Raw genomic sequence first — 22,408 nt, forward strand, 5'->3', positions numbered from 1 at the left:
ATGTGACTGCAGTCATGTTTATGAGTGACTACACAGAGAGAGAGTTCAATGAATTGTACATATAACCCATACAGCAATGATTATATTAGAAAAAGGAAATTCATCTCTGACATTAATCATCAGGCTCCAGACACTCAACAGAATCAGCCCACAACATGGTTGTATTATTTTGCAAAGGAAAAAAAATGATTATCTGAAGGCTAATTTGAATCCACACTACATCAAATGAGGAAATATGCTCAAGTCACGACACAGCCAAGATTAATAGGTGTTTCCACCCACTCCTTAAACAGTTTTAGGTACAAAAAACAATGTCACTTCTCTTCCTAAGAATATGTTAAGCATAGAAATTTGCAGAAATGCATAAAAAAGCATTCCTTTCCATGCTCTCATTTTCCGGTGTTCTGGGTAGCTTTAAAAGTATCTACAGTGAAGTACACCAATGCTGTCAGTTATAAAGGATTTGTATTCATTTCTGGGAGCTAAAAACAGAGATGCCGCTATGGTTTGAAATCATACTGCTCATCTCTTGGGTTTAAAAAAAAAAAAAAAAGCTTGTGGCAAGATTATTTTTTAAATCATTCCACATTTATCTTCTTAAAACAATACAAAGTGAATTGCCAAATAAGCATATATGACACTTTAATGTACTCATCTATTAAAACTCTGTTTCAACTTAAACATCTGAATAACAATCATTCTCCTATTTGCAGTATTTTTTCAACGTGAGGTGTGCTCAGTAACATCAACACACATCAAGTATAACGCATTCCCTGATTTATTTGTTAAGTTAAATTCTTATTGAGAACCTACTATGTGCTAGGCAGTGTGCTAGCTGCTGGGGATACAGACAGGAATAAATTTAATCAAAGTCCTGGTTCTCATGGAACCTACTGCTCCATGTGGGGTAGTGGGGGTGGGGGTAGGAAGGATTAAACAAATAAATGTATAATGTGATTTTAGATAGACATAAGTGCCATGAAGAAAAATAAAGCAGTGCAAGGCTAGAAGACTGACAGTAGAGTGAGGGGTGGGGCTTCTTTTGGATATGGTGGTCACAGAAGACCCTTATAAGGAAGTGACATTTGAAAAGAGACCAAACTGAAGGAAAGGAGCAAGCCATGTTGAGATCTGGGTAAAAGCTGACCTTCCTTCCAGGCAGGGCAAAGACCAGGTGCAAAGGCCCTAGACCTTGGTAATTTGATAAACAGCAAGAAAGTCTGTATGGCTGGAGCAGAATACTTAAGGTGAGGAGATAAGGTGGAGGAAAAGGGCAGGACTCAGTTATATGGCTGAAGTCTAATGGACCATTATATAACACAGTTTTGAGCAAGAGTGACATGTCACACTGAGGTTCAAGGGAGTGACTCAGGGAGACACAGGTGGACAGAAGGTTAGTTAGGAGACTATGTCAATACATACAGCTTAATCTGATATCCTCAAAATGCTTTCACCCTTAAGGTTTTACAGAGAGGCTGGAAGGTAGGAAGCTACTTTTTAAATTTCATTATATCTAAACAAATACACATAAAGTCATGTATACACTCTGTAACACACATTCCTCTCAGTGACTTCATTAGTCAGAATAACTGAAGAGTATTGTTTCAAATAATATTGTTTCAAAATAATCTCAGTCAAGCAGTCTTCAAATCATTCACAAAACAAGATGACCATCCTCATCCCTTTTATTATAACTCCATGAAAGTCATGTAGGAGTGAATAGTTCTTTTGTCCTTTAACAGGCTAGTTGAAAAACAAGCATACTGTCTTTTATTGTCAATTCATGGTTCACAAAGCCTCTGAGGTTGGCTTTCGTCCTTCAAAAGCTTTTAATGGACAGGTACATTTAAGCCTTATTTTACGGATTGTGAGAAATGGAATGCACTGGGAGCAGTCCCCATCTCCCTTTTATGAAAGGAGGAAGATATCAGCAATGCAGAGTGACCTCACCTATAAGGAATGCATCAGTGACATGGAACAAAGGTGGCTTCCTTCCTAAGGAAACTTAATCTGTTTCAGAAAACTGCTTCATTACTTTTGAATGATTTAGGGCTGCGCAGTCTACTAGAAACAATTCCATTCTTTAACCTCTATTTTATTAACAAAACTGTGATTCTTCCTTCAAACATTAAAGAAAAGCCTTGCATATTCATCAATCAAAACTATATTTTATTCAGATCACCTTTGATCATACATGTGTTTGTGCCAAATAAGCGTATTTTTCAGTTGAAGCCTATAAAAGATAGGTGGTATGCCTACAAGAATGAGGACTCTGTTATGTTGTGCAGGCTCAGGAACCACGTGAGATGTACTAGGTAAAGGTAATTCACTCCTGTGTCAGGTTGCACTTAAGAGGGCCTGCGTTTTCACGTTTTATAGCATGTTGAGTTTTCCAGCTTATGAAATTTATCACAGCTTACTTTTTCAAACAGTGACATCAATGCAAAACAAGTTCTTTAAGAACAGAATGAATTCATTCATGGCTAACCCAGATGCAACAAACAGAACACAGAGTTGCTAAAATATTACTTCCCTCTTTCAAGATTATAAAATACCCTGTTACATATTTTTTTCCTCAAGGTAATGTGTCAAAAATTTACTTTCTGGAGTCAGATATACAATATTCCATGGGATCAGCTCTTAAAATGTTTTCATCACCATTGAAAAGGGCTATGAAAATTGCTACTATTCTCATTCTAAAGCTACTGATAGATAAGATAGTTGTGATCTAATTACTCCCTACCATCTGGCACCTGGGTGCCAATAATTAGCAACTCTGCCTGATTGTCAGATAACACTCAACTGACCAGCAAAGTTGGTTTTAAGTATCAAACTGTGAATCAATTTTTGCCTCAATCTATCTTTAACCAACCTATTCTATTTTCTGGCTTAATATCCCAGTATGTCTAGTAATACTGCCAAGAAATGATGACCTTCAGTTCAGGCACAGAGAATAAATACGTGCTGATGGACTGATGTATTCATAAGCAAAACACAGGCTCTTTTTTCATACGTTCTAAATTTCAACATATATCGCTGAACATAAGGCATGTTAAATAAATCCTAAACTGGCAACAACCCACAGTAACAGGCAGGATGGGTGGATTATAGCAAGGGGGAAGTTAAACAAAAATATGACTCTAGTTAGTTGTTAATGATAAACACCCTCTGCCCAAATACTGACCTGATACCACTAAATTGGGTGGAGAAAAAAGGCCTAGGGGTGGGAGGTGGGGGCGACTGAGAAATTTACATATCAGGTTAATGTGAAAAATAAATTTGCCTCTCAAGGAAAAAAGTTTGGATCGCAAGGAAGAAACTTAAATAAACCTAGTAACACATGAGAATTTACATAATAAATATTCACATAGAATTCCCACTTCTTACACACAAAGCTCTTCATTCATAGCATACCTAGAAACCACAGCGTAGCACATTTCTAAAGTTACCAAGCCTTCCCAGCATGCTGCTCCTCAAAATCTGCCATTCTTTTTAATCTGTAAGGAAATGTTAGGCAGACCTAGTGTTACTCATTTGTAGGTAGCAGATAGCTTAGTCTCCTGAGAGAAGTAATAATAACTCAAGGTATTTCCATGCATGTAGTTAAATTGTTGATACATTAACAATCACAGAGAATGCAGTCTTGCAGCTATCTGAACTAGAGAGCCCACGGGCCCTTGTCATGTTTCATATCACAGCTGGCTGGCTTATGATTTGAGACTTGGAAAGGATCCCTTGGGACTAATTTATTCTTCTAACTGCCCTTTTCTTCCCTCTTTCCACTTCATTCTCAAAATTTTAATTTAATTTTGAATGTGCATGTTCCCTGTCATAGGATTCAAAATGTAGAGGTGCTATTGCTAACCACATTACCTGTGCTTCCCACCATCCACAGGATTACCCACCTCTGGAATTACTTAGTATATAGATGATCTGTATCAAAAGAAGCCATTATACATGTAACATTTTGCATTCTAAAAGATGTGCAAGCAGAGAAATCATAAGGTGTTTGGTAAAGATCAATATGACAGTTGGACAGCTAATTCCTATTAGATCAATTTCATTTTCCTCTATGTCAGAATGATGTGCCTGGGGGATAGGAGATAACATATCACATATTTTAACTTTTATAAGGCTTTTGACTCAACTCAGCAGAACATTCTTTCTAACAAACTAGGAAAACATGATTTCTAGACCACCATGGTGGGGGCAACCAAAATGTTTCAATGGTCACTCTCAAGAGAATTGTTATTCAACATCCAATTACAGTCAAGTTTCATAAGAGTGTACCTAGCCTTTGAGTACTACTGTCCATTGTTGACTTAAATAGTGGGAAAATGAATGTGATTAACCCAAAATATACGTGTGGTTAGATGCTCAAACTTACAAGGATGTGAATGTGTTTCAATGGACCTTGGAATTCTGGAATGTGAGTAGGCATCTATCAGTTCCATCAAGAAGTATTTACTGAACTGACCACCTACTGCTTTTTCCACAGTCATGAACAGAAAAGAGGTATAAAATTCAAAAGAGCCCCTCATCTCAAGTTCCTTATAACTTGGTACAGGAGAAAACACTAAAGCACAATTAATTAGAGAACAATACCAAATGGGGGCAGAGAATATTCAAAATAAATGTAATAAACAAGGTATATATGTGTGTAAGATCAGGTATCCATATGATCACAAATATGTATTACAGCAATTGCATTTGGATTGGCATTTTTCAATTCCTGTTGATAAGTAGCCAATTGCTGACACTACCATAAAGATTACAGAGACAAGTTTAATCCAGAGGGTAGTAAAAACTAACCACTCGAGAGATTGGGGAAACTGAATTTATCTAAGGAAAAGAGAAAATCTGAGATCTAGGCAAAGCATGAACCAGCAATGTAGTGAGTTCTTTTTAAAGGTACATAACATGAGGATGTGAAAACAGGCAGCAGGAGGGTCCCATGACAGCCCTTTCACAACTCGAAGCCCCATTCAGAATTTCATCACCACACTAAGAGCTCTTCTGGACTTGAACCCAAGTACAGCAAGCAGGGATTGGACAGCATCCAAAGGAGAGTGACTAAAATGATTAAAACGTTAGGAAATGGGTCCTATGAGGACATGTAAAGGAAACTTGGTTATTCAGTCCTGATAAAAAGAGAGGAGGTCAGGACTGCACCACAGCCTGCAAGGTCAGGAAGAAGAGGTACAGGGGAGCACTTCTTTTCCATTAAGGATGGGATGAGAGGAATGAGAGCACATTGCAAGGACAGGAATTTATATTAAACAGAAAAAAAGAACCTCCTGGCAAGGAAGACGGTAAGGCACTGGAATAAGTTTGTGTCAACAAGCTTTTGAAACGTCCTTTTGCAGAGACTTTCTAAAAACACAGTAGATGACTATTTTCATAAAATGTTCACCCAGTGTCCTTTCTTACCCTACAAAATCAGTAAGTGAATATTTTTACTATAAATAGAAACTCCATTAAAAAATATATAAACTTACGGAAATTTGAAGCATAGCAAGGCTCTTCACTGTTGCAGCATTTGCAAAATGCATCAGAAAATTATATAAATGCATTTGTTTATATCTGTTTATATATGTCATACTTTTTAAAAAGGGAAATCAGCTGCTCTAGATATGAGCTATCAAAAAATAACCAAAACATGGAAAAACTGACCAGTAATAACTACTAAAGCCATATAATCTTGATGGTATGGAAGTGAGGGGAAGGGTGGGCAAGGTTGGGAAGGGTAAGCAAAAATCAGCCACAAAGGAATAAAACACAACACACATGTGCATATGCATGCATACACACACACACACACAGAGTCCAGAGAGATCAACTGATCCACCCGTCCATCCATCCATCCAACAGTGCATTAAAACATCCACGTTTTAATAATGGGCATAATAATCTTTCCTAGCATTACTTTTTTTTTTTTTCTTTTTGAGTCAAGAGTCTCGTTCTGTTGCCCAGGCGAGAGTACAGTGGCACGATCATGGCTCACTGCAGCCTCGACCGACCGGATTCAAGCGTTCCTCCCTCCTCAGCTTCTCAAGTTGCTGAGACAGCAGGCGCAAGCCACCATGCCCAGCTAATTTTTTGGTTTTGGTAGAGATGGGGTTTCGCTATGTTGCCCAGGCTGGTCTCAAATTCCTAGGCTCAAGCAATCCTTCCGTCTCAGCCACCCAAAGTTCTGAGACTATAGGCGTGAGCTACCATGCCTGGTCTCCTTAATTTTTAAAAATTAGGACCGTGCTACAAAGCACATCTAGTTTCCTTACAGAAAGTCTTAGGGGTCTAAGTCTTCAGTATTATGCTAAATAAATAACTAAATTGAATTTTTTTTTTAATTACTTGAGCTATTATTTTCCCCAATCACAGGGAAGAGGCAGAGAAGGAAAGAAGGAAGGGAGGGAGGCAGGGAGGGAAAGAGAAAGGGAGGAAGGTAGGAAGAAGGGGAGGAAGGGAGGGAGGAAGGAAGGCAGGGAGAGATGGGGGGGAGGGACAATGAAAACGGTCACAGACGTCTACCATGCTATAATGAATTCTGCTGGCTGGATATCTTATCACAGGATAAGAGAACAGGAAGAGATACTATAGATAATGTTGCTCACCATTTCCTTTTACAGATGAGGCCCAGAGAAGCTGACTGACTCAACCAGTCTCACACTATAGTTGTAAAACCAGAACTATCTTCTGTAGTCACTAATTTATGAACAGCTTGGGTATCTGAAGTTTAAGCCAGCTGTTTGAAACAGAGCAAAATGTTCTATGGTATTAACATATAAGTGTTGATTAATTAAATTACCAGACTACATACACACCAATAGTCTGTTTCGTTTGTTTGTTTCTTTGTTTTAGAGACAAGGTCTCATTCTGTCACCCAGGCTGGAGTGCAGTGACAAGATCACAGCTCTCTGCAGCCTCAAACTCCGGGGCTCAAGCGATCCTCCAGCCTCAGCCTCCCGAGGAGCTGGGACTACAGGTACATGCCACCACGCCCAGCTAATTTAAAAAAAAAAAATTTTTTTAGAAGGGGGTAGGGGTCCCACTATGTTGCTCAGGCTGGTCTCATCCTGGCCACAACTGATCCTCCCACCTTGGCCTCCCAAAGCACTGGGATTACAGATGTGAGCCAATCCACTTGCCCCAGAGTTTATTTTACAATATAACTGTGATATGGTATTAAAAGTTCTAATTTCTAGAAAGAGAGAAAACTGAAGATACTAATGTTTATTGAGCATGTACTAGGTCTTGGGCATTTGAGATTCCTTATCTCATGTAATCCTCACAAACTTGGAGAGCAGCTCTTCATCATTCTACAAACAAAGAAATTAGGTAAGGAAGTAACTTGCCCAAGAGAAACACAGATAACAAGGAACAGAGGAAGTTCTGCCTGATAATAAATCTCCTGCTTTTCCTATTATCAGACACTTTCTGTCCAGCAGGAATCACAGAGCACACAAAAAGGAACATTCTGAGGAAGAAATTAATTCCTCTGCATTGCCCCTGAACACTTTTGAAAAGTTCTGTATTCTCTGGCATCTCTCCTGTGCTTAATGAATCCTGTTTTCTATATGCTGTGCTCATTCATACTGCCCTCAGCAAGAGTAACCTTATGGCCCTGTTTGCCCCAGACAATCCTGACTTACTCCTGTTGACTCTGCAAAATTATCAACAACATCCTTTTCACTCTCAAAAACGTCCCAGGGTAGAGGATAAACTACATGGTCACTCTGCCTAAACCCCTCACTACAGCTTCCCCCATCCAGGTTTGCCTGACCTCAAAGAAGCTCAGGTACCTGCCTTCCCACTCTTTCAAAGCATAATAAATGTCCTGTCCATCAAAGCAGGGGTTCTCACGTCAGTAAAAACTGAGAAAAGAAAAGAAATATGGTTAGGTAATTCTAAACATGCTTCTAAAGTGCAGGACATTTTAATATGCAGACAATCTCTGATTATTGGAATTTCAAGCAGTGTAACAACTTTATATGAAGATAATATTCCGGCAGAACGGAGGCTGATAATTTTATGCAGATGAGATCTATCAAGCAAACCAGCCCCATTTAGAGGTTGATCCAAAGTCGGGCTCCCTAAACTGTCCTTGCTTTTCTGCTCTACCTCACTTCTAAATCTAACAGTTCATCTGAAGGCTCCTGTGGCAGGCACGGTGTGGGCTTCTAAGAGAACATTAAAGGCAGATTACTGGTGTCAATGGACAAACGTGAGAGCCACATGTCACCTCAATGCACCAAGATCAAATCCAGGTGCCAATCTGAGTTTGTTCTAAATGTTCAATATCAAAGTTGGCTTTTGCTAGGGTAATTATTTTTTAAATTTCAGGCCTACAAAAGAACTCAGATATCAGAAAAGCCTCATTTTATAAAAGAGAAAACTAAATCCTACAGAAGAGAAAACACTGGACTAAAATCACATAGCCAAGACTAGAAAGCAGGTCTCCTCATTCTTTCCACCATATAGGCGATTCTCAGCTTCCATACATCATATATTTTCATGCTTCATACATGGAGACCCAATACTTTTCTGCTGCCAGATTTGAACTTTCTTGGAACAGCTGCTATGTAAACATTTCAAGCTGTCACACTTTGGGGCCTTTAACCAACACTTCAGCTCCAGCAACATCACAGGCTTTGTACAACAGTGTTAACACTTTCAGTGTCTTCTTAATATTTCAGACTTGTTTTACAAAAATGAGTAGAAAAAAGAAAAATAAAAGTGCTACTACTAGTACAGTTAAGACAGGAATGAAAATAATAAAAGCTACCAAAAATGGCAAAAATATTTAGCCTCATAGACTGCAACTGTGGCAGAAAAAAAGTATATGAAATGCTGAAAAACAATTCATCACTATGCATAAAACACAAGTTTAATAATGGGGAAAAACTGTTCAAAGATTTTGAAAAAAAATAGAAATACTAGAGATTAGTAAACTAAATGTCACTTTGCATAAGGTGGGCAAATGAAAACTTAAGGTTTGAAATTTAGTTTCATTATATAATGTTCTATGTGTTTAATGTTTTTAAAAACTTTTAAAGTTTTTTAAGGATATTTAAAAACTAAGCAGTTATATAATTAAGAATGTAAGAATATTGTTTAGTTCTACAAGAATTGAATCTCCTTATAACATATCTAATGTTCAACTTTTCAACATTACTGCTCACGTTTCCAGGAACCTTATACAAATGCTAGGGATATTTGTATCCCACACTGATGCTCTCACTTACATTGCTACTGTATTATTTTGAGTGTACTTCACATAAATTAAAACTAGATTTGAAGCATCCTATAGCTAACTTTAGCTTTCTTTCTGTATAAATGTTCATTGCCTAGGACCACTCATTACATATTAAAATAATGAAAATTCACTCCTGTTCATTCATTCCTGAATTGATAAGCAGTGAAACTACAGTGTTTCAAAAGGATTTTTTCTGGCAAAAATAATAATAATAATGATAATAATTTCCTTAATCCTTAAGGAATTTATTTCCTTAGGCTGCCAGAAAAATGTTCAACATTGACAGCCCTTGCCTTTCTGCACTATGTAACTTAAAAATTCATTTGCACATCCTCCTACTGCTCACTTTTTTCATGTTTCACAACGCAAATAATCTACTATTTAACTGCTCTGTCAGCCATCTGAAATGGCACCTCCATTCCCTTCCCAGCTACCCCGAAAGAGCCCACTCACACATCTATCTTTAAAATGGCTGTGTTTACAGCCACCCATATGTCACCATTCATGAAGCAACTGCTACCATCCTCTTGACTAGGCATTGGCAGACAGATACGTGACAAAAGGATTGTAGAGCCACAAAAAAGGGTGCCTGGGGCTCTGAATTTTTCTTTTCAAGGTTACTACCTTCAGAAGAAACTAAAAATTAAAAATTTTTAAAGAGCAGAAGATACATGTACTCTTTATAATAAAAGCTTTGGGAGGATGAGGGAGTTGAAGTTTCTAAATGAGGGAGCCTTACCAGCAAGGCAGCCTCCAAGCATAATATTTCTATCATATGTACACCTCACTATACTATGTTGCTATGTAAATGAGTCTTGCCAGCTATCTGAGTTCCTCACTATCCATACTATGTCACTATGTGTAATATTTCTATCACAAGTACATCTCACTATAATATTTGTGCTAGGTTGCTACAGTATTGTGGATCCTTAGGAAGCATCCTGCCACAGCATGAATTACAGTCATTTGCCTTTTGACCTTAAAATTTTTAAGTCTTTTTACATATTATCTCGGGTTTGCTTAAACCACATTAAGCAATCTACTAGACAGGGGACAGATTAATAAATGGAGTGAGCGTCTGACCAGAGAGGAAAAAAGCAGGCATTCTTCCCAACAGAGTGAGTTAAGGAATGGAGGTGTGCAAAGGAGCACTGGGGGCTCGTGGAATGCTGAGAAAAGACCACAGGCAACAGAAAAAGGCAGGGGCTTGAACTGACATACTGCACCTACCCACATGCCTTTTTTGAGCCTCTGATTTTATTATTTTCCTTTTCTGAGACCAGAGACTAATTATGGGACAAAACAAAGCATTTTGAGAAGACAACCTAGAGAAGCAGTTTTAGGAAGGCAATGGAGTAGGGCTGCTTTCCTGCTCCCCCTGTCTGTTGACTGTCTCCCCACTGCGCCTCTTTCAGCCACTTGGAAAGTACAGACCACAGTTGCAGGACAGGGCAGTGCAAGGTGCTGCAAGGCAGAGAAGTTAACAGTCAACACAGGTTCTATAGCAGCTGATACAAAAGCCAGGGATGAAGTGCTAAAGTCAGAGAACCAGCGCAGAGGTGGAACTTTTCAAAAGAACCTCAAGAACAAGAAGGACCTCCAGCTAAAGTAAAACTAGATTTTATCTCTTTCCTCCCTTTCCCTCAGATTTTCCTTTTCTCTGCCCAGCCAGCAATAACAGAATAATCATTTCTCTCCTTCAGTCACCCAAAAGAGAAATATAAATAAATAAATAAGGACTGGAGCAATAGTGATAATAAATGAAGGAAACTGGGAGAGGAGGGGGTTCGGGGTTGCCAAAGAGGTCTGCATCAGGCTACTTTTCACACGTAGGAAACCAAAATAACTGAGTTCATGTCTGTATTTTATGTAGCTCTACATCCAAACACTACATCCACTTTATAATCTTTTCTATATCTTTTCAATAACTTTGGTTCTCATCATCCCAAATAGAAATGACATTAAATATACAGTTAAGAATCCCTAGAGAGATTGGTATTCGCTTCACTCACTTATTCACTCATTTATTCAACAAACCTCTTGTGAGTGTGTACTCTGTGCCAGACACTACAAAGGATTCTGAAAAGTCAAAGATGAACCAAACCCAGCCCCATCACCACCACCATTCCTACAACCACTCTGCATAGAGCTTAGGTCCCTGTGGCTCCACATCTTTGAGCTGAAGAAATGAAGCCCAGAGAAACCCCACAGTCAGCTGATGGCAGTGTCGGAATCAGAGGCCACAACTTCTAACCTCCAAACCACACTCTTCCCCATACATCAAGCTAAGGAGAGTCTGCTTTCCTGGTTCACTGTCATTGTAAAGGAGCTTTGTTTGTCCTCTTTTTGTCAAAACAAAACAGGAAGCAAGGACAGTGAGGAAAGAATAAGCTCTGCCAGTTGCAACTGAGAAGAGATTCCCCTGCTAAAAGCAACACCAGGGAAAATGTTTGTCACCTAAGTCAAGCGCAGGTAAGGGAAGGAAGCATTTGGGATCAGAAATTGGACAAGTTATTTAAAGTCTTTCCGCCACCCCTCCTACATCCATGAAATAAGAGTAATAATGTATAGTGAGCCGTAAACACGCCAACTGCACTCCAACCTGGGCAGAAGTGAGACTATCTCAAAAAAAAAAAAAGAACACATAATACCTTCTTAGAGACCAATGTGAGTAGATATGGAAGCTATCTGAGTTTGTTTTTTTGTTTTTTTGTTTTTTTGAGACGGAGTCTCGCTCTGTCGCCCAGGCTGGAGTGCAGTGGCACGGTCTCGGCTCACTGCAACCTCCGCCTCCCGGGTTCACGCCATTCTCCTGCCTCAGCCTCCTGAGTACCTGGGACTACAGAAGCTATCCAAGTTTTATCATTAAATTTAAAACTTCAAATTGCAGAACTGCATATACAATGTGATTCCATTTCTATTCAATTTTTTGTCTGAAAGAAAACACAAAAAACCTCCAACAGTGGTTACCCCTAGAGATTAGGAACAAAGGAATAGAGATTGGAAGCCTTGATTTTCTCCTGTACATCATCTTCTACTATTACATTTCTTACCATTGCATGTATTATTTTTAATTTTTAAAACAGAAAGAAAATAGTGCAAGTATTTTTCTTATGAGTATTTTTAAACAGAAAGAAAAACACTATGAGAAAAATACTATGAAGAAAAATTCTATGAGTGAAAATACTATGAGAAAAATACTATGAAAAATTCAGGAAGTGGCACACATAATTAGTACACTTTTCTAAATGTATATTATACATCAATAAAGAGTCTTTTCAAAAACTGGAGTAGGTCTATGTGCTTAAACATGAAAAAATTTCATAGATACAGTAAACAAATCAGCAAATCATTAAATATCCAGAGCATGAAATTCTAGTTCTGCAAAAAATCAAGAAACTATATGCATACACATATAAATGTATATGAAAAGATCTGCAAGTATATACACACTTAATAACATATTCTTCTACATTGTTGAATATTTTTTACAACCAGAATACTTTTACATACACTTTGAAATCTACATTCTTTTTCATTTCTAAAATGATAACACTTAGGCTGGGCGCCGCGCCTCACGCCTGTAATCCCAACACTTTGGGGGGCTAAGGTGGGCGGATCACTTGAGCTCAGGAGTTGGAGACCAGCCTGGCCAACATGGCAAAACCCCACCTCTACTAAAAGTACAAAAATTAGCCAGGTGTGGTGGCAGGCGCCTGTAATCCCAGCTACTCCAGAGGCTGAGGTGGGAGAATCGCTTGAATCCGGGAGGCAGAGGTTGCAGTGAGCTGAGATCTCACCATCACCCTCCAGCCTGGGGACAGGGTGAGACTCCATCTCAAAAAATAAATAAATGATAACACTTGACCCCAGAAAGCTGTTGTGAGGTTTACATGATTATGGTTACATGACACTTTATGTGATATAAGAAAGAATCATTATATCTTTAAAAAATTATCAATTAGTATGCACCACAGACTCCCTTTCCCATACCTGCTTTCTACCCCGTTCAAGATCTCATCGCTGAGCCTTACCATTAAGTGTAGCTCAGGAATGAAGTAAAGGTCAGGGACGGGGCAGACATGAAGCCCGGAGTAAGGATCAAGGATGAAATGGTGGATAAAATAAGACGTCAAGAATGCAACAAACATGGTTTAGCCAAAACAAACAAACAAAACCTACCTTTTCCATTTCAATTCAATCATTCTGAAACACACAGAAACATTTCCCTCACCCAAACCACCACATTAAATGTCTTGCTTGGGTCCAGTATGAGTTAATACACATCCTCTTCCCCATCTGTGCGGAGACAACAGTTCCTTTATCAGTCAGTGTTTGTAGTGAACCTTACACACCAGGGGAGCATGTTCCACCCACACTTGATATTCTTTGACCATGCACCTAATCCAAGGGCCACAAACTACAAACAAGAACCCCATCATAAATAGAGACCTATTCTATTATCTTATCCCAGCCCCTGGTGCTTCACTATATGCTGCCTTATTTGTTGTTTCTTGTGTGTTACCTCCCCCAAATGTAAACTTTTTCAACAGAAACATGCATTAATGTCATCTTTGACCTAGTATAGATTATCGAACATAACTGGATCTGAAAGAAGCTCTGTACAGGTGCTTGTTCACAGACAGATGTCAAAGATGTCCCACGGCACAGTTCACAGCTGGCAGTTGCTTTCCACACCAAACCTGGAGCAACTCAATTGTCCTAACTTCCTTCAGTTCTTTCTGCCAATGCCATTCCTTGGAATAAAGCCTAGGATGCCTTATTAGGGTGCTACTTAGTCCTGGAAAGCACCAAGTAAGGATCTGTATCTGGTCTGTCCATCATTACCTATCCCTTGAGTAATGCCTTAGGTACTACTGAGTCCTGGAAAGCAGCCTCTCCAGACTCCAGTTACAGATCAATCCAACTTGTCAGAGATAAGAAAGTAGTAGTTTTCCCCCTCTCAATATTTCCTTCATTTCATCCAGAACTTTCTGTGCATCTGGTATATTGTCACATAAACTTCAACTTCCTTATAACATGCCTATTTTACAAAATTATGCCAGGCAATGTGGGTAGCTGAGAGGGTAGGCAGGGGCCGAACAACTTCTCAAGGGTATTCCACAGCAGATCACAGAAGGCTGGACCACTGCCAGTTTCTGGGGAAACCAGGACTGAAGGGATTGGCAGTGGACTGAGAGGCCACTCAAGGGGCTGACCTTTAGGAGTATGTCTATAGTCAGAGTACAAGTCGGCTAGGGCTACCACATCCAAGCGCACAGACTGGGTGGCTTAAACAACAAAAATGTATTTCCTCACAGTTCTGGAGGCTGGAAGTCCAAGATCAAGGTGTCAGTGGGGTTGGCTTCCTTTGAAGGCAACTCTCCTTGGTTGGTAAGTGGCATCTCCTCCGTGTGTCTTCACATAGTCTTCCCTGTGTGTCTGCATCATCATCTCCTCTTCTCAGAAGAACTCCAGTCTTAGTGGATTAGGGCCCATGCATGTGACCTCATTTTACCAGAACCCTCTCTTTAAAGGTCCTATCCCCGAATATCGCCACATTGTGAGGAACCAGGAGTTAGAACTTCAACCTAGCAAAGTGGGGGGACATAATTCAGACCCTAACAGTCAGCAATAGAGAAAGAGGGAGAAAGGAGGTATGACTGTGCTATGGAGAAATGAAAGCAGACTCAGCCTTTACAGGGGAAATAAATTTCATCCGTGTTCCCTCATATCTAGAATTCCCTACCTTTCTTTCCTGGTCTCTCCATTCTTTGACAAAAGCTCCAATCCCGTATCTGTTCTGAAGCTCTGCTAATCGTCTCAGTACCAATGGTCCCTCTTGCTTATCCCAAATACAGAGCACTTCCTATCTATCCTACCCATCTGGCCCTTCACCCTACGTGGCCCTTGGGGCAGTTCTTGATGCCTTCCACATTATCGAATACAAGGCCTCATCTTACACCATCCCTGTGGCTTGCCTAGTTCACACTTACCTTCTGTCAGTTCTTCCTAGGAGGCATACCCCTTCCTGTGTAGGTCAGTGCCTTTGAAATATTCGTCCCCTCTGCCTTTTCCCTGCCCAGCCCCCATTCCCTAATTAATATCATTTCACCCTTAAGATCTCAGCTCAGATGCCTCTTCCTCAGGAAGCTTTTGAAGATCACACACACAATTCACCTTCACACTAAATGCAGATCTTTCTTCTATCCTCTCCCCTAGCTTTGTGTCTTAGAACTTATTTAATTACACGCCTGCATTGTTATTATTTTATTAATGTGTCTCTCCCACAAGATGGACCACACATTCAAAAGCTAAGAATCTATATCTGGTTTGTCTACCATTACCTATCCAGCAGCTAGTGTAGTGCCTGGTACCTAATGAGTGCTTAAGAAGTATTTATTAAATAAAGCAACAAATAAACAAAGTATAAATTAGTATAAATCAGGTGGTCTGATGTGATCTATTTTTTGGATGAATATATTTGCTGTGAAGTACAGGCATCATGAAATCATTAAGTAATGATACCTAAAGAGAAACACGCACAGATATTAAGAGAACTTAATGTTAAGAGATATTAAGAGAACTTTAGAGTTTTGTTTTTTTTTTTTTTTTTTGAGATGGAGTCTCGCTCTGTCGCCCAGGCTGGAGTGCAGTGGCGCAATCTCCGCTCACTGCAAGGTCCGCCGCCTCCCGGGTTCACGCCATTCTCCTGCCTCAGCCTCCCAAGAAGCTGGGACTACAGGTGCCCGCCACCAAGCCCGGCTAATTTTTTTGTATTTTTAGTAGAGACGGGGTTTCACCATGTTGGCCAGGGTGGTCTGGAACTCCTGACCTCAAGTGATCCACCTACCTCCTCAGCCTCCCAAAGAGCTGGGATTACAGGCGTGAGCCACCACATAAGAGAATATCTATGCATGTGTCTGTTTAGATATCATTACTTAATGATTCCTTAAATCACTGGAACTGCACATAGAAGGCAGAAACTATTAAGTCTAAATTCTATAGGGGAACTACTTAAAAACCATGCTTTCCTTATCTAATTTATATATATGCATTTTAACTTCTGCAGCTGTATTTCTCAAGCCATTGACTGGTATCAGCAGTGTCCCTCTCCCTATGGCTCATTCCACTGCTTGACTTTGGCCTAAAACCAACAGGAATTCTTTACTTAGAGGTAAAAAACTGACAGATTCCCATGGTGACTCCAACCCCGCACTCTTTCCTTTTCTCCTTCAAATTAGGCAGGAAACACTAAAATTTTGGGAACAAGATATGCGTCACACATTGGAAATGTTCAAATCTGTTGATAACATTCAATATACTTCAGCTAAATGCATGAGGAGGCCACATGGTCATAGCCTAATGGAACACAGAACATAACTAATAAACTGAAGCAACATTCCACGTTATCACTTTCAGCTTTGCACAACATATGGAAACAGGCTCACTGCACCGCTTGGTTGTGTCAGAACACTTAAGGGAGGAGGATGCACATTTGGGATTTATTACAGGCACTCACCTAAGAGAAGTGTCCAAAGAAGTGCCTTACAATATCCATGTTACAGAATTCTCACTCTTAAAAGGAGTCTTTTCTAGAAATGTATTTATCTTTCAGGTGTTTGAACTATACGTATGGCCCTGACTGTTCTGTATATTTGAAAGCAAAAGGTAGTAGTGACTTATTGAGAAACCTTTTTTTAAAAAGGGGTGGGGGGCAGGGGACAGGGGAGGGGCAACAGGGGAGGGGTCTTGCTATGTTGTCTAGGCTAGACTTGAACTCCTGGGCTCAAGTGATCCTCCCGCCCCAGCCTCTGGAGTAGCTAGGACTACAGATGCAAGTAGCTAGAGACTAGAGGTGAATACCACAGTACCTGGCTCGAAAAACTATTTTCAACTAGAAAAAAGGCTGTTCTTTTTCTAAGTATTGCATCAATTGCATCAACTCAGACTACTGAATAGGTTTGTTTTTGTCCTCCATCCTCCCCCAGCAAAGTAACAGACATATTTCCTGTTCCATCCACCTCAACTATTTTGTCCCAGTTATAAGGTTCAAGTTTTGTTGAGTTTCTTGGTAAGTAATTTTTCTCATGCTAAAGAAGAAACATGAAGTAAATTAGGAAAAGCATATAAACCAGAAAAACAATACTAACATCATCAAAATCTCCAAATAATTTACCTAAGAAGTTCAATTTTGGGAGCTTAGCAGTTCAGATAAATGAGAATTACGTAGTCAATTTCCATGTTAGCAAGAAAACTTAAAATTCAAAAGACATTGAGTGTTTGAGCCTCTCCTTAAATTCCTCTTTATCGATGATCAAACGTTCAGTGCATTCCTCACAATAGGTAAGGCAGTGTCAACAACTAAGATACAGTATTCTGGGAAGCCATGCCTTCCCTAGTCTAATTAACAGGAAAACAAAACCTTTCCAAAGATGCAAATCTACCCCTTTATTAAGCTAAACAGACCTGTATCAGGTGTCTCAGAAATTATCAACTTGATCACTGGTTCTGGGATTAAAATATTCAAGTCTAAATAAGTAAATTCCATAAAATAAAGGAAATCTAAGAAAAGCACTGTAAGCTGATCACTTTCACAACATGTGGGTTCCAAATAAGGAAAGAAAACCTTCCTAGCCCAAAGTTCTCACTATCTTTAAATAAATAAATATGCCAAAAGAAACCTGACAGCCTTAATGAAACTGTTTTCCAATCAGGTTTTCTAGTGATTAAAATGGTCTCTATACTTTACATCTAGTGATGTAAATACTTCCTATCATTTACAAAAGATGAGCTTGAGAAAGAAGTAGGAAAACTATTCTGTTAAAACTGCCTGGTATCCACATCTGTGAATTATGGGATCTAACGCCATCCTAATGGGCAGTTCCTGTGTTAAATGAAAGAAGTCACTTTTGAGTGCTTACTGGGGACATTTGAAAAAAATATTCTCATCTAGATTAACTGTTCTTTAAAAGCAGATTTTACCAGTTTGGCCAATAATTTAGAATTCCTTCTTCTTACAGAAATGGAGTTGTTCTCATTACTGATGCTCTTGATTACTTTTTATTTTTGCAAAAATGAGAAAAGCACATTTTATCACGAATCCATCACCTGCAACATAATTTATATTTATATTTATTAGAAATTTATATTTATTAGAAATACCTATATTTGTAGGTATTATATTTATTAGAAATACCTATATTTCTAATAAATACCTATATTTCTAATAAATATAGATTATTAATATATATATTTCTAATAGATACAGAAATTGTGTGACAGTTGTGGTAGCTGTCCAAATAATTAGCTTCATCTAAAATTATTTCAGCCCAAACTCAAATCCCAAGAAAAATCATTTTGATGAAATACTTCATTTCATTCACTATAAAGCTAGATGTTTTAGTGTAGTCCTAAGTGACATTTTGTTGCTACAGCAACGAAACTCTGCTACCTGTAGTCATGATTTGTTAAGAATTCCACCAACGAGTAAATTCTGTGCTGTGTATTCATAAAACCAATAGAATGATTCTAAGCAACATAAAAATTAAGGCTTGATTTCCTATTTATGATTTACCCACACACATATTTACAACATATATACACATATGTACTACATACATGTAATTATGACTCTCAGCCCCATCAACAGAAAATACCAAATTTCCATTTTAAAATGGGCACAGAACAAAAGCTGGTTTAGATTTCATTCACTAATTGCTACTTGTTTCCCAAAATTTATCTTAAAAGATAACAGAGACTATCTAGAGATAATTTTCAAAACAATAAAATTTATTATTTATATCCAATCTCATTCCAAGATGGGGGAAAAAATATTCAGAGGTATAGTCTGTCTGTTCCAGTATGTGTGGTTTCCTAAGCAATGAGTTGACTTGGAAAACACTAAGCTAAAGAATAAAGAAAAAATGTGGACATCACCACCTTTATTCACCAAACTACCTTTGTAGGTTACTTACCCTCACTGGGGGGCTCCAGGCTTGCACCCGAGGCTGCTGTCCACCCTGGGAGCTCTGCAGATCTTTTGAGCTACAATTAGCCACAGTGCTGCTCTGAGACCTTAATGCATTCGTGCAGCTGGTCCCACTTCCCCCACCAGGACCAGGTTTCCAAGGCCTCTGCTTGATGCCATCCAGAAGTCTGACCAGCAAGATGTTACTGGGAAGCTCCTCGACACCCGAGCCAACGAGAGTCCTGCACTCGGGACATCTGAGTTCATTTCGAGAACCTACGATCCCCAGCAAACATCGCTTGCAAAACGTATGCTGGCAAGGCAAGACCTTCGCAGAAGCATCAAGGCGCTCTAGACACACAGGACACTCCAAAAGATCCAACAAGGCTGATTCATCCATCTTTATCTACTTTACTGAGAAAAAAGCTTCAGAAATGTTCATAGTAGTGTGCATCCCTTAAAATGACTCATGTAACATCCATTTCAGACTTTGCTCTAGAGTCATGGGGAAAAAGGGGGAAAAGAGAATATGAGTGTTGTTATCTAGGGAAAAAGCTCACAAAGGAGCCAAGAATCAAAAAGTACCCAAAAGTACACTATTCCCTGTCTGAATAGTGTAGCTTTGCTTTGGAATGTGGGTTCCTAAACTCCAAAGTCAACAACTGAAAACAAAATAGGCTTTCTAAACAACGCAAAATTAACCCCTAAAGATATCCAGGGGTTCACTGGGCAAAACAGACACAGAGTATTATACATAATTCCTGCAGAAGGATTTATGAAATGCAATAAGGAATATAATTTCTTAAGCTCTGAAAGTGATATCAGCTGCCTTAATAAAGTCTTCAACTCATAAGAGAAGCTGACAGAGACCATTGAAAGTTTCCTCTACCTGAAATTTACTTTTAAATCCAACTAAATTCCCTTTTTTAAGCCAGTTTAGAGTTTAAGAAACCATGCCTCATGTGATCGCTCGTGGTAAATGATCCCAATATTAAATACATATGTTTCTTCGCTGTTCTTAAAAATAGAACTGTTTAATCTTGCCCAACCAAAAAGAGCTGAAGGTTGACAATTCTAAAAGACACAGATTTGCTTGAAAGCAGCTAAAACAGAAAAGCGCCTTTCAGGGCAGTGGTTGATAACTCTGAAACACATTTCTGAACGGCCTGTCCTAATCCCATTCAGAAAATCTGGCAAAATTACCACCAAAAGAATTCGACAACGGAATGTTGGACTGGAAACTGTGGGCATATGAAAATGAGGCCATTCAGGAAAAAGCAAGCCACTTACTGCGCCGCTCTGCCCCCCACCGCCAAAATAAATGTAAATGTGAATGCCCAGGAGAAAGGGGGTAAAAAGATTTGGCTGGTAGCATTAACAGCTGTTCTTGACAAAGTCGGAGCGGGGGAGTCCCAGGGCTGCGCCCCCGCTCCCACTGCGCCGAGCACAGGTACTCCCGAGCCCGCAGGGAGGCGCGGCGGCCGTTCGCCGCAGACACACCCCGGGGCCAGGTGTCGGCGGCACCCGGCAGGAGCCGGTCCCTGCCTGGGGCTCTCACCCTACAGCCTCCCTCATCTCCGCTCCCCTTTAGGTCAGGCCGGGGACACAAATCCCCCTTACACGACTGCGGGAAGTTTTCAAGGACTTAAAAATAAATGCGCAGGCTTAAGTTGCGAAACTCAGCCCCACAGAGTGCCACGGGGAAGCAGCTTTCTAGCCCAGCCGAGATAAGGCGACAGTCCCCAGAGAGACCGCGCCATCCAGGAAGCAGGGGGTGCTGGGCTGCGCCCGGGGAGACCGCGGCACGGAGCCCTGGCAGCTTCCTGCCCGGAGAAGGCAGAGGCCGCGGGCTGCTCCGCTTCCGCAGGTCCTGATTCCCGGCCCAGGGGTACCCGAGGGCGAGGGGAGAGAGAAACCGACCCAGGGCGGGGATGGGGAAACGCCGAGACCACCGCCTTCTCCGCAGCTAGGGGTCCGCCAACGCTGGGTGCCCGCCGGCCCCGCGCCGGCCGCGCGCCCTACCTCGCGCCTCGGCTCCTCCTCTTTGTTCGCGGCCCCGCAGCAGCGGCGGCGGCTGATGCAGATGCGGCCCCGCCGCGCTCGCCGCTCGCAGTGTCTCTGACGCCGCAGCGGCACCAGGAGACTCCTCTCTGCTGCCCCCCTCACGCGCGCACACACACCACGCCGCCGCTGCCGCCTCCCACTTTCCCAGCCAAGGAGGGCGGAGGAAGAGGAGGAGGCCGGGCCGCAGCCGGCGCCCGGGGCGCAAGGGGGCGGCCCCGCGCCACAGCGCCTTCCCCCGGAGCGGGCGCGGCACCTCCCGGAGCCGCCCGCCGCAGCGCCGGCCTCCCGCGCTGAGGTGACCAGCGCCCCGTACCCCGCCGGAGCCCGGGGGCGGGATGGGTGCGGCAGCCTGAGGGGGCGCTGCGAGAGCGGAGAGACTGGGGAGCGGGGCCCCCAGGGGGCAACGAGGGGAAGGCTCGGGGACGGACGCCGTCTCCCACAGGAGAACGCGCCTGAAAAATGGAGCCACCGGAGTGGGAGGCGGCGGGAGTGGAGGCTGGGGGAAGCAGGAAGGAGTCCCGGGGCAGAGTCCCGCCGCGTCCTCCTCCCCCCGGCAGGGCTGGGCGCCCGGGACGGACTCTTCCTCCCGGGCTGGGCGAGTCGCGGCGCGGGAGGGGCTGGGTCCGCGGAGGCGGCGGGAGCAGTCCTGGCGGGAACCGATCCCGCTGCACTTTTCGTCTGGTTGCCCACCCTGGACACTTACTTGGTAGAGTCGGTGCGAAGTGTTGCCCCTTAGGGCCGAGAGCGGCGTGGTGAATCGATGGGGACAGTGCCGCGTCCACCTGCCCGCACCCAGACATCAGTCACCCCAGGACCGAAACTGGAGCCAGCCTGGAGGACCGCTGACCCCAAAGCCCAAGGCTAGGAAAACGGTAGTATGGGCTTCCAACCCAGCCGCGGGGGCTCTGTTATCCCTGCCCTAAGTGGGGAGAATTGAGTCTGACCTCAGGTGGGCTGGCACCGTAAAGCACGCTGAGAGACGCCTGTTTTATCTGAGCCTGGGCGGCTGCCATCATCGTCGCAGTAATCTTTGTTTTGGTTGCCCCAGGCACACACCTGTAAACCGAAGTGGAGTTTTGAAAAACATCTTGTCCATAGGTTTTGAGGTTTTTCCGTCT

At 41.5% G+C, this 22,408-nt stretch overlaps 1 protein-coding gene across 1 annotated transcript in view; it reads right to left on the bottom strand.

Annotated features, from left to right (window-relative positions):
- Positions 1 to 21,745, bottom strand: part of SH3RF1 (SH3 domain containing ring finger 1) — a 178,121-nt gene extending 156,376 nt beyond the window's left edge. Inside the window, exons 1-2 of the mRNA XM_025386491.1 lie at positions 21,249 to 21,745; positions 19,234 to 19,721 (exon numbers count right to left, since the gene is read on the bottom strand). Coding sequence (XP_025242276.1) covers positions 19,234 to 19,626 — 393 coding nt within the window. The 5' untranslated portion in view covers positions 19,627 to 19,721; positions 21,249 to 21,745. The remainder of the gene's footprint in view (positions 1 to 19,233; positions 19,722 to 21,248) is intronic.
- Positions 21,746 to 22,408: the final 663 nt, after the last annotated feature.

The sequence above is a fragment of the Theropithecus gelada genome, chromosome 5 (genome assembly GCF_003255815.1).
Source record: "Theropithecus gelada isolate Dixy chromosome 5, Tgel_1.0, whole genome shotgun sequence".
NCBI classification, from domain to species: Eukaryota; Metazoa; Chordata; class Mammalia; order Primates; family Cercopithecidae; genus Theropithecus; species Theropithecus gelada.